The sequence below is a fragment of the Trematomus bernacchii genome, unplaced genomic scaffold (genome assembly GCF_902827165.1).
Source record: "Trematomus bernacchii unplaced genomic scaffold, fTreBer1.1, whole genome shotgun sequence".
Lineage (NCBI taxonomy): Eukaryota > Metazoa > Chordata > Actinopteri > Perciformes > Nototheniidae > Trematomus > Trematomus bernacchii.
The window spans coordinates 175,001-187,992 of NW_022987743.1; the positions used below are offsets into that span (position 1 = coordinate 175,001).

General features: G+C 41.3%; 1 protein-coding gene across 10 annotated transcripts in view; it reads right to left on the reverse strand.

Moving 5' to 3' along the window:
• The window catches only part of LOC117496402 (receptor-type tyrosine-protein phosphatase mu-like), a 122,919-nt gene that overhangs the window by 1,724 nt on the left and 108,203 nt on the right, over nucleotides 1-12,992 (reverse strand). For all 10 annotated transcript variants that reach the window (XM_034148062.1, XM_034148061.1, XM_034148060.1 and 7 more), the window contains 13 exons: nucleotides 12,491-12,567; nucleotides 12,002-12,038; nucleotides 10,665-10,762; nucleotides 9,640-9,756; nucleotides 9,366-9,520; nucleotides 8,577-8,712; nucleotides 7,231-7,380; nucleotides 6,257-6,430; nucleotides 4,768-4,899; nucleotides 3,311-3,436; nucleotides 2,022-2,185; nucleotides 460-595; nucleotides 1-332 (listed from right to left, as the gene is read on the reverse strand). The exon at nucleotides 1-332 is cut by the window's left edge and continues 1,724 nt beyond it. In XM_034148062.1, the coding sequence (XP_034003953.1) occupies nucleotides 279-332; nucleotides 460-595; nucleotides 2,022-2,185; nucleotides 3,311-3,436; nucleotides 4,768-4,899; nucleotides 6,257-6,430; nucleotides 7,231-7,380; nucleotides 8,577-8,712; nucleotides 9,366-9,520; nucleotides 9,640-9,756; nucleotides 10,665-10,762; nucleotides 12,002-12,038; nucleotides 12,491-12,567 (1,556 nt within the window). In that variant the 3' untranslated portion in view covers nucleotides 1-278. The remainder of the gene's footprint in view (nucleotides 333-459; nucleotides 596-2,021; nucleotides 2,186-3,310; nucleotides 3,437-4,767; nucleotides 4,900-6,256; nucleotides 6,431-7,230; nucleotides 7,381-8,576; nucleotides 8,713-9,365; nucleotides 9,521-9,639; nucleotides 9,757-10,664; nucleotides 10,763-12,001; nucleotides 12,039-12,490; nucleotides 12,568-12,992) is intronic.

A 12,992-nucleotide genomic window follows, 5' to 3' on the forward strand; every position in this document is an offset into this window, starting at 1 on the left:
TGTAAACAGGAAGTCCTTTATTAAAGCAGCGGTGAAACAGGTGGAGGTGAGTTCTCAAAGATCCTGTGTGTTCGCTGACAGGACGCTCCACTCGGAGTGAAAAAGCGGAGATGTTTCGGTTCATCAAGACGACAAAAAATGTAAAAAAAATTACACGGTGAGTTCAAACAAGGCAGTGCAAAAACTCCTCTTCCTCCTCCTCCTCTTCCTCCTCCTGCAGTCAGTAGTAAACCTCCTCTCCTTCCCTCCTCTCCTTGTCTCCTTTCCTCTCGTTGGGTTTAAGCAGAGTTCAGATACTCCAGAGCGACTTCATAGCAGAACTTATACTGTTCCTGTAGAGGAAAATCAGCCAAAAAACACGTTTTAGCATTTAAATATACATAAATAAATAATATTACATTCATGTATAGATTATTGTACATTTAAAATAATTTAAAGAAAAAGAAATGTAAATATTACCAGCAGGTCCACCATGTTTGGTTTGTTGTTTCTCAGAGTTTTTACGGCGTGAAAGTTATCGACGCAGCGCTGCTGACGTAACATTTCACACACGATGCTGACGCTGCAAAACACTCCACTACGACCACCGCCATTTCTGAGGAGAGGAGGCAAGGAGAGAAGACAAGGAGAGAAGGAGAGGAGAGAAGGAGAGGAGACAAGGAGAGGAGGAGAGGTGACAAGGAGAAAAGACAATGAGAGGAGATTTAATTGTCAGCATGTGTTTCCACGGTCTGGCCACCAGGTGGAGACAAAACACCACAAATGAGCTCAGAATCTTTTCAGTAGTAAAACTGTGTTAAAGTGCATTTGGAAGTATTACCGTATATCTTCAGTAGTACAGCAGTCTTTAACGATATTAATAGTAGTAATAAAGTACTCTGTGATGTCCTTAAGTACTCTGTGATGTCCTAAGTACTCTGTGATGTCTCCTAAAGTACTCTGTGATGTCCTAAAGTACTCTGTGATGTCCTTAAGTACTCTGTGATGTCTCCTAAAGTACTCTGTGATGTCCTAAAGTACTCTGTGATGTCCTAAAGTACTCTGTGATGTCCTTAAGTACTCTGTGATGTCCTAAAGTACTCTGTGATGTCTCTTAAAGTACTCTGTGATGTCCTAAAGTACTCTGTGATGTCCTAAAGTACTCTGTGATGTCCTAAAGTACTCTGTGATGTCTCCTTAAGTACTCTGTGATGTCCTAAAGTACTCTGTGATGTCCTTAAGTACTCTGTGATGTCCTAAAGTACTCTGTGATGTCTCTTAAAGTACTCTGTGATGTCCTAAAGTACTCTGTGATGTCCTAAAGTACTCTGTGATGTCCTAAAGTACTCTGTGATGTCTCTTAAAGTACTCTGTGATGTCCTAAAGTACTCTGTGATGTCCTAAAGTACTCTGTGATGTCCTTAAGTACTCTGTGATGTCCTAAAGTACTCTGTGATGTCTCTTAAAGTACTCTGTGATGTCCTAAAGTACTCTGTGATGTCCTTAAGTACTCTGTGATGTCTCTTAAGTACTCTGTGATGTCCTTAAGTACTCTGTGATGTCCTTAAGTACTCTGTGATGTCCTAAAGTACTCTGTGATGTCCTTAAGTACTCTGTGATGTCCTTAAGTACTCTGTGATGTCTCCTAAAGTACTCTGTGATGTCTTAAAGTACTCTGTGATGTCTTAAAGTACTCTGTGATGTCCTTAAGTACTCTGTGATGTCTCCTAAAGTACTCTGTGATGTCCTAAAGTACTCTGTGATGTCCTTAAGTACTCTGTGATGTCCTTAAGTACTCTGTGATGTCTCCTAAAGTACTCTGTGATGTCTTAAAGTACTCTGTGAAGTACTCTGTGATGTCTCCTAAAGTACTCTGTGATGTCCTAAAGTACTCTGTGATGTCCTAAAGTACTCTGTGAAGTACTCTGTGATGTCTCCTAAAGTACTCTGTGATGTCCTAAAGTACTCTGTGATGTCCTAAAGTACTCTGTGATGTCTTAAAGTACTCTGTGATGTGTATTTGTGCAGTACTTCTCTCTTACAGGCAGTGCACCACGGTCCTCCCTTCCCCCCCGTCGTACTCGTCCTGCCACTTGTCCACCTGGTGGACGAGCTTCAGAAAGGAGCGCTTGTTTACGGGCGTGTCACGGTACATCGGCCAGCCGAGGAACTGGAACTGCTGCACCATGCGGTACCCGTCCTGAGGCTGGGGGGAGACAGGGGGGAGACGGGGGGGAGACGGGGGTTAAAACAAACGCACCCTAACAGTAGGAGAGTGTGGTGAAAAAAGAAACACAACCCAAAGTAAAATCACTTGAAAGCTAAATACTGAGAGGAAGTAAGGAAAGGAAAGGTAAAGAGGAGGTGAGGAGAGGTTAATAAGCAGGTTAGGAAAGGAAGAAGGAAGCGGGAATAAGGAAAAGGAAGAAGGACATAGGAAAGGAAATATGGATACGGATAAGAAGGAAGGAAGGCAAGAAGGAAAGTATAGGAAAGGAGAGAGAAGGAGGGAAGGAAATAAGGAGAAAACTAAAGAAGGGGTAAGTAAGGTAGGACAGGAATGAGGAGGTAAGGAAAGGTAAAGTAGGACATAGGAAAGGATATATGGATACGTAATGATAAGAAGGAGGGAAGGAGTCAAGAAAGAAAGGAAAGGAAAAAGGACATGGAAAGGAAAGGAGAAGAGGAGGGAAGGGAAGGAGAAGTGGGACATAGGAAAGGAAGGGAGAACACATGTAAGAAGTGAATAAAGAAGAGACAGGTAAGGGGGGGGGGGTGTTAACCGATTCTAACCTAAATGTGAGCCGACAGGGAGGAGAAAGCTCTCGAATCAAACGCACTGAGAGCTAAATCCGACCTGCCACCGGGAGGCGGGTGGTGGGGGGGGGGGGGGGGGGGGGGTCTGGATCAAACACAGCCAAAATGTAGTGAGACACAGGGAGGAAACGAGGCACAAATCAAACCTAAACTCAGCCCGACAGGGGGGGCGAGGGGGTGGTTAAATCAAACGCATCTGATCTAAATCTGCTAAAAACACTGGAGAGAAACTGAGGTTTTTGGATCAAAATAAGGAGGAACGTTAGGAGACAGAAATCAAACACACCCTGAACACCTGAGGACGTAAAGGGGTCAAAATCAAACACAGGGTGCGTTTGATTTTGTCTGTTTACACTGTCTGCTAGATATTTAGTTATTGAGATTTCACCCTCCTCTACTTGCACGACCTCCATCAAAATAATCTACCAACACCAGTTCTATTTGACTTTGAAACCAGTCAAAATGCAGGCGTAAAACAAACAGAGGGAGGTGTCAGAGAGTAAAACAAACGCACCCTGGCCGTGTTGTAGATCCTGAAGATGCGACTGATGACGTCCTCCTCCAGATCTGCAGAAACAAACTCCACCTGCAGAGAGCCGAGGCGATGGAGCCCGTTTTCAGGCCAGTACTGAGGACACAACTGGGACAAAAAGACAGAAAGACGGGTTTAAAGATGAGACTGACCTGGGACCAGCTGCTATAGACTGAAGACTCTCCTATAAAGCTTATACTGAGGGCTGGTTCAGACTGACCTGGGACCAGTTCCTAGTTCCGCTGCTATAGACTGAAGACTCTCCTTTTATAGTGAGGGCTGGTTCAGACTGACCTGGGACCAGTTCCTAGTTCCGCTGCTATAGACTGAAGACTCTCCTCTTATAGTGAGGGCTGGTTCAGACTGACCTGGGACCAGTTCCTAGTTCCGCTGCTATAGACTGAAGACTCTCCTCTTATAGTGAGGGCTGGTTCAGACTGACCTGGGACCAGTTCCTAGTTCCGCTGCTATAGACTGAAGACTCTTCTCTTATAGTGAGGGCTGGTTCAGACTGACCTGGGACCAGTTCCTAGTTCCGCTGCTATAGACTGAAGACTCTCCTATAAAGCTTATAGTGAGGGAAACTGACCTGGGACCAGCTGCTAGTTCTGCTCCTATAGACTGAAGACTCTCCTATACAGCTTATAGTGAGGGCTGGTTCAGGCTGACCTGGGACCAGCTGCTAGTTCTGCTGCTATAGACTGAAGACTCTCCTCTTATAATGAGGGCTGGTTCAGACTGACCTGGGACCAGCTCCTAGTTCTGCTGCTATAGACTGAAGACTCTCCTCTTATAGTGAGGGCTGGTTCAGACTGACCTGGGACCAGCTGCTAGTCCTGCTGCTATAGACTGAAGACTCTCCTCTGTGACAAAGCTTATAGTCTTTTAATGTCTCTAATGTACAATGCCTTGTCTTTGTATGCTGCTGCTGCAACGCAAACATTTCCCAAATTGGGATCAATAAAGTACTTCTTATGTTATCTTATCTTATCCTGTATCCTGTTTCAGGCTGACCTGGGACCAGTACTTAGTTTTTGCACCTCTCAAGTTGCAGGTAAAATGTTATTTGACCTCTGCAAAAGATGTTCTTATATATGGAAATGTCCCTCTTCTTATATCATTAGATTAGATTAGATTCCTTTTATTGTCACTGCAGCGAAACTCCAAGCCTTCCCGATGGTGCGATCACACATAACAGACAGTATGAGATTCATGTTGACAATACAAGCTAAAACTGTTCATATATAACATATTAAGTGACTATAAATTGGACCTATGACAAAACAATAACATTACCATACAAATACAAGAACAGTAAAAAATGTAAACAAGTCAGTAAGTAAGTATAAATATGTGTTCTATAAAAACCTCTTGTAATAATTCCTAATTAAGAAGATTTAAAAGACTGATCAGTGAAGTTCAAGGTTTTGTGTGAGTACCTGTGCGGGGTCCACGTCGTTCAGCATGACGATGGACGTGCAGTGATAGTCGAGGACGAGACGCCAGAAATCTTTCACCGTGTTTGGCAAAGGATGCTGGGTAACGATGAACGCTGACGGCTGCTTGTAGCTCTGTAACAGGAAGTGACATCACACAGGTGAATAAACAACAACAAGGTGACACAGTGATACCTCGTACAACAAGTCAGGATTTCAAATCTTTGCCGAAATGTAAATAAATATACTGATGGATAATCGACTAAAGCCAAGTTTCCCTTTCAGAAAAAGCCAGTAAATGATCCTTTAACCCTTGAATTGGTGAGTTAGGTCTTGGTCTCCTATCATCCATTAGCCATTTTGCTGCTATTTTAATGCTATAATGTTTATATTTATCCATGACTTCTTTACTCAAGTCAAAGTAAAGAGGGCTTTGAAATGTACTTCAGTAAAAAGTACCCATAACTAGCAGCTGTTTTAAAGAGTACCTGACCTCCCTTTATATTAATAGAACAATAATGTCATTGTTAGCTAATGAATGTTTCCATGCTGAACAACGGCAACATGACAACGTTTTCATTGGTCCCTCTTCTTTAGAGAAGACCAGGAAATGATGGATACACGGATCGTGTTCAAATCAATAGGCACGCAATGACTCTAAAGAATAATGATCACGCCACCAAACACACATTCAAACTAAAGGAACCAGCCTGTTTGGGAAATGTGAGAAGTAGAAAGTACAGGTATTTGGGTTCAACATGTAAGAAGTAGAAAGTACAGGTATTTGGGTTCAACATGTAAGAAGTAGAAAGTACAGGTATTTGGGTTCAACATGTAAGAAGTAGAAAGTACAGGTATTTGGGTTCAACATGTAAGAAGTAGAAAGTACAGGTATTTGTGTTCAACATGTAAGAAGTAGAAAGTACAGGTATTTGGGTTCAACATGTAAGAAGTAGAAAGTACAGGTATTTGGGTTCAAGATGTAAGAAGTAGAAAGTACAGGTATTTGTGTTCAACATGTGAGAAGTAGAAAGTACAGGTATTTGTGTTCAACATGTAAGAAGTAGAAAGTACAGGTATTTGGGTTCAAGATGTAAGAAGTAGAAAGTACAGGTATTTGTGTTCAACATGTAAGAAGTAGAAAGTACAGGTATTTGGGTTCAAAATGTAAGAAGTAGAAAGTACAGGTATTTGTGTTCAACATGTAAGAAGTAGAAAGTACAGGTATTTGGGTTCAAGATGTAAGAAGTAGAAAGTACAGGTATTTGTGTTCAACATGTAAGAAGTAGAAAGTACAGGTATTTGGGTTCAAAATGTAAGAAGTAGAAAGTACAGGTATTTGTGTTCAACATGTAAGAAGTAGAAAGTACAGGTATTTGTGTTCAAAATGTAAGAAGTCAAAGTAAAAAGTCGTCAGAAAAATAAGTAGTGGAGTAAAGTACTGATACCAGAAACATGTACTTAGGTACAGTAACAAAGTATTTGTACGTACGTCCATGAGAGCTGCGTTGATGTAGTTGGAGCTTTCTCCGTCGATGGTGATGAGGAAGGGGAGGCAGCGGTCTGGAGGAAGGACGTCCATGCAGCGGTTCTTCTCGTGGTTCCTCGGCAGCAGAGCGATGCTGCAGTCCTCGACCCGCAGCGTGGGCGTCACCATGTTCAGCGTCTGGACACCAATAACAAACTGTTAATACTTAAAGCAGTAAAATCAATCAATACTGGGGCGTCGTTGTGTTAATTGGTAGAGCTGTGTTGCTCCAATTAAGGCACTGGTTGCCCAAATAACGCTTAAAAATATATAAATAATAATAAAAAACTATATTATCACCATGTTCAGAGTCTTTGCACCAATACTAAACAATACCCTTAATAACAATAATCAATATTTACATCTAAAAAAACAAAACCATCACCTTTTTCAGTTTTTGAGCAAATAAATACCAATATTTCCACAATTAAACAATAAATAAATAATCATTAGTGATAGAAAACAGCATAACAGATAAATACCAATAATATTAATAATAAAAAATAACAAACAATATCATCATTCTGTAAAGAGTCTGCATTAAATACCAATAAATATCAATATATTACGAGTTATTATCGTTCATTACCTTCAATAGAGGCTTATTTAGTTAATAACTGTTTAAAATTAAGTAAGTTTTATATATGATTGCAGATGTAATGGTTTATTACTCTTAAATAATTGGTTATTAAAATGAATATCTGCAGAAGTAATGGTTTATTAGCATTTAATAACTGATTACTTACATTTGAAACTGTATAATCGGTTGTTTATAACTGTTTAGTAGTGGGTAACAAACATTTATAAGTGCAGAATTAAAGTGTTATAACCCATTATACACTGTTTACTAACACATGTATTTATATTATATATTATTAACACATGTACCTGCAGATGCTAGTCAGTCGTTCATTATGTACAACCTAAAAACACGTTACCCTGAACTCCTCTTTGATCTGGCTGGAGTTGGTCTGAGGGTCCAATCGGTTCATCTCGTAATACACAGAGCGCAGCTGATTGGCCGGGATGGCGGTGTCGCCGCAGAGACACGCCTCCAAGATGGCGTCGTGGATGAAGACGTACTGCTCCTGAAAAACAAAGAGAGGAACCGTCAGCTCTGGAGGAAAATGTCACTTCATAAATGATTTATGTCAAGAGAGAGGAAGAGGAGTGACATTAAAGGACGAAGAGAGAGAGAGAGTCTCTCTGTCACTTCCTGTCAGACTTCAGAAGAACTGCAGAACAATAACAACCAAACACTGCGGAGACATATCGTGTGTGAAGAAGGAATGAGAAGAAACTAAAGTCTATATGTATGGCTATCTCTTAGACAACATATAACATAAGAAGTACTTGATCCCAAATTGGGACATGTCGTTGCAGCAGAATAAAAAAAAAAGAAACACAAGTAAAAATTAAAAGACTAGAAATAAACAATTCAAAATGTGAACATTTCAGAATAGAAATAAAACAGCATTAAAAAGTAAAAAAATATACAAGTTGACCTATCTATAAACTATCTGACAAATAAAACCATATTGAGGGGACAATTTTCAGTTAACACAATACAATAAAGCAGGATATTATTTACATTAAGTGTGTAAAGAATGGAATATTAAATTAAATATAAATGACAATTCAACTATGTAATACATCTGTAAAACACTGTGCAATATACTTGTAATACTACTAACCTGACTGCTATCACACTACTTTATCAATGCTACACTTTTAAAAACTGTTACTGGTACTTTTTGTTGTCAACCTGGATGTGTATTTTGTAAATTGTGGAATTTCTATTTTACCTTAATATTTAAGGCATGCCTCTAATTCAATATTTAGCTATTTCTGGCTCTTTATTATTGCTGTAACAATGTACATGTCCCCTGTGACGAATAAAAGTATTCTGATTAAGTGTGTTTTTGTGTGGACCCCACAATTTGGCTAAAATATGTGGACCCCTCAAAGTGTAGAAAACAAGTATGGGTGTGTTTGTGTGTTTGTTTGTGCGTTTCTGTGTGTGTATTATAGTGTCTGCATTTATCCGAAAGTAACATTTGTCAGATACAACGTTTTCAATACTTCAGATTTCAGTTAAGATTGCTTTGGCGCCGCCTCTGGTTGGTGGTGGTAACTGCACATTATTACAATAGGCAGGATCTGGTGAAAATCGAGGGTTTTTGGGACTGCATCTCCCATGATTCTCCCATTATTGGGGGATGGATGTTAACAGAATGTGTTTATCTTGACTCCCCTTATATATTTTGACCTGATATATAATTACCTCTGTCTGCACCATGTTCACCCTGCGTGCTCGTAGCTCTCGGACACAGTTGTAAATGTCGACGACGCCTTCTCGCTCCGCCATGTCCAGCATGATGTCGATCACTATGAAGCAGCCTGTACGCCCTGCGCCCGCACTGAAACACAAACACACACACACACACTTATTTACACACATTTCTTACCGTGTTTCTCGTTTGAAGCCTGAAATCAGGTCTGTGGTTAACAGAAGCTGAAGATATTTTTATTTTACGACGGTCAGTAAATACCCCACTGGTGGATTTAAAAAAGGCAGTTGCCAACAAGTGCCTAAATGAGACAAATAAACGTCATCACGCCCAACATTAGCCTCCTTTAGCTTAGCGGTGGTGACATGAAGTAATGTGACCTTGCTGTAGTTCCTTTATAGCCCAACATTAGCCTCCTTTAGCTTAGCGGTGGTGACGTGAAGTCATGTGACCGTGCTGTAGTTCCTTTATAGCCCAACATTAGCCACCTTTAGCTTAGCGGTGGTGACGTGAAGTCATGTGACCGTGCTGGAGTTCCTTTATAGCCCAACATTAGCCACCTTTAGCTTAGCGGTGGTGACGTGAAGTCATGTGACCGTGCTGTAGTTCCTTTATAGCCCAACATTAGCCACCTTTAGCTTAGCGGTGGTGACGTGAAGTCATGTGACCGTGCTATAGTTCCTTTATAGCCCAACATTAGCCTCCTTTAGCTTAGCGGTGGTGATCCCATTGGACCAGGGACTTCAGGGTCCCGATAAGATGTAATGTAAGTTAGTATTTACCTGCAGTGGACTACGGTTGGTCCGGCGGTCGGGGGGGTTTTGGCCTTGACGCGGCGGATGAATCCGAGCAGGCCGGTGGCGTGAAGCGGCACGCCGTGATCCGGCCAACCGGTGAAATGAAACTGCCGGATCTCCCTGATCTCTGCCACGCCACGCTGACAGAAACAGAGAGGTAACACACACACATAGATGTTACTCACCATGAAACTTCCCCACTTCATTACTGACATTAAGTATGTGTGTGTGGGAGTGTGTGTGTGTGTGTGTCTGTTACCTTCTCCACGGCAAAGGTCCGGATCACGTACTCTGAAAGCAGCTGGGTCTCGATCAGCGTCACCTTCATGTCGCCGTAAATCTCTGTGTCGTCTGGCCAGTACTTACAACACTTCACCTGCACACACACACACACACACACACACACACACACACACACACACACACACACACACACACACACACACACACACACACACACACACACACACACACTAATTAATTAAACAGCTGATATTAAAATCTCATTAGAGGCCCCGCCCCTTCCTCATTAACAGCTAATTACTGCGGAGCTAATCACATCGTCGCCACGGCAACAAACGAGGTGAACGGAGGGGGGTTGCAGTGCTAAAGTGACACTGGTGTGTGTGTGTGTGTGCGTGTGTGTGCGTGTGTGTGTAGGTGTGTGTGTGTAATTGTGACTGATAATCAGTTGGATCTATCCCAGAATCCCCCTCTGCAGCTCTCCTGGATCCCTGGTGCCTTCTGGGTAATGAGAGCTGGGACCTGGAGCACGCCTGCAGGTGTGTGCGTGTGCGTGTGCGTGTGTGTGTGTGTGTGTGTGTGTGAGGAAGATAATCTCAGGTTAAATCTTCTCTGTGTTTCACGATGAAGCACTTCAGAAGACGTGTTTTTGAATAGTTGTAACATGTTTTAAAAGTTTATTTTCATCTTTTTATTGTAATTATCTTCTTCAAATAAATATATTTCTATGTTGGTTTTTTTGTATCTACTTTAATTACTCCCTATGTTTATGACTATGCATCAACCCAGATGAGTTTCGGTTCCATACGAATGTAAATTTCTGCTCGAAAATGCTAATTAATCCACACAGGAGTTTCAGGGAATAAACTTTTCCAACAACAGAGGAGGAGACACAAAGAGCAGAGACTGACAGATGCACTCTGGGAAATGAAGTCCCCAACTTCATCAAGAGACGAACAATAACAACAAGCAGATGGCCACAACAATCAATGTGTGTGTGTGTGTGTGTGTGTGTGTGTGAGTGTGTGCACGTGGACTCACCCGCCCCACCTCCACCAGGTTTGTTACCATGACGATGGCGGCGGTGTTTTCCTGCCAAACCATCCTCCAGAAATCGTACACAGTCTCCTGCATGGGACCTGCAACACACACACACACACACACACACACACACACACACACACACACACACACACACACACACACACACACACACACACACACACCACACACACACACACACACACACACACACACAAACACACACACACACAGAGTAAACTTCATATTAGACGGCGGATCAGCAGGCGACACCGGAGCTGTACATGAATTATAATGACTCTTTTTCATTAATTCAAATCAAGCGCACACACACACAAACACACACACACACACACACACTCGTACACACACACACACACGCCGAACATGTTTTTAATCACTGTTGACTGTCTGTGTTTTGACGAGCTAATTAGTTCATGCTAATCCATTCCTGTCCTCAAGTGTTTTACAGCGAGAATCTGCTGCCTGCACACACACACACACTGGCACCTATACACACACTCAATATTCATGCTCACAGACTGACATGTTCGCACAAACACTCAAGTTTGTTCAGGAGGATGTGTGTGTGTGTGTGTGTATTTGTGTGTGTGGGCCCCACAGTTTGGCTAACACTATATCGACCCCTCAAGGGAGGAAATTGTGTGTGTGTGTGTGTGTGTGTGTGTGTGTGTGTGTGTGTGTGTGTGTGTGTGTGTGTGTGTGTGTGTGTGTGTGTGTGTGTGTGTGTATGTGTATGTGTCTGTGTGTGTGGGTGTGTCTGCAGGTATCTGAAAGTTAGATTTCAAACTTAAACTGTTAGATAAGTTTTTATTTCTTCAGATTTGAGTTGTGGGTTATTGGGCGCCACCTGTGGTCGGTGGTGGTAACTGCAGGTTATTACTAAAAGGCGCAGGGGTGAGGTGGTAATTAAAGGGTTTTGGAACTACAACTACCATTATGCTTTGGGGGATGGTAACCCATATAAGCATGTCTTAATCTTCACCCTGCCTTCCCATTTATTTTAATTTTAAAAAAGTTTAAAGATTTCCCAAATCTTGGGAACAATTTCGAGACATTTTGAGAATTAGTCGAAACATTTTAAAATAAATATAGACCAAAAACTCTGAATATATACACAGTCTGAATATTTTGGAGTTCATTATGAGAAAAAAGTCTTAATTCTGTGAGAAATAAAGATTGAATATTTTTAGAAGTAATTGAAAAAAAATTGGAATTTCATTGTATTATTTACCCGCAGAACATCACACACACACACAGTACTTATTATTATAGGTGTAATTAAAGTATATTGAAAGTGTGTTTTCAGGGCTTACCTTGGGTGGCGATGTAGTGATTGGGTCGGTGGTATCCCTGAGAGGAGAGGAAACACTTAATTAGAAATGAAAATATCCCAAAAATGTAATTAAAGAGACATTAAATTATGTTTTTATGCCATCTAGTTTAATTATATTGGGGAGAAGGCACACACACACACACACACACACACACACACACACACACACACACACACACACACACACACACACACACACACACACACACACACACACACACACACACACACACACACACACACACACACACACACACAGTCGTTTGTTTACAGAGTCAACACCAACCGACACTGACTGATGGCGGGCGTCACCATGGAAACAGAGTCGACCAGATCGACCTTTAAAGGAGAGTAAACTTTGTATGTGTGTGTGTGTGTGTGTGTGTGTGTGTGTGTGTGTGTGTGTGTCTGTGTGTGTGTGTTTCTGTGTGTGTGTGTTTCTCTGTGTGTGTGTGTGTGTGTTACTCACATCCACGTAGTTTGCATTGATGTAGTCGGAGCCGTTCTCTCCATCCTGAGGCTGCAGACGCACACGAGAGTGGTCGTCTACACACACACACACACACACACACACACACACACACACACACAGAAACACACACACACAGAAACACACACAAAGAGAGACACACACACACACAGACACACAGTTATAATTGGAAAATAATCACATATAATTAGCTTCTGTTGAATAAATAAACTATGTAATCATACATTAATAACCACTTTATTACATTATATATGATTACATTAAATATAATTACATATATTTAATATCAGTAAAAACATAAATAAACAAAGCTAATTATGTCCCTCTCTCATTACTCAACACATTTATTTATAAACCTTTAGTTTGACGCATTCATAAATAAAATGATTCTAATATACACAGGGTGGTATCAATAAATAATAAATACCTGGCTTAAAACATCCTTATATTAAAATAAGAACTGTAAGGAAGGGGACTGTAT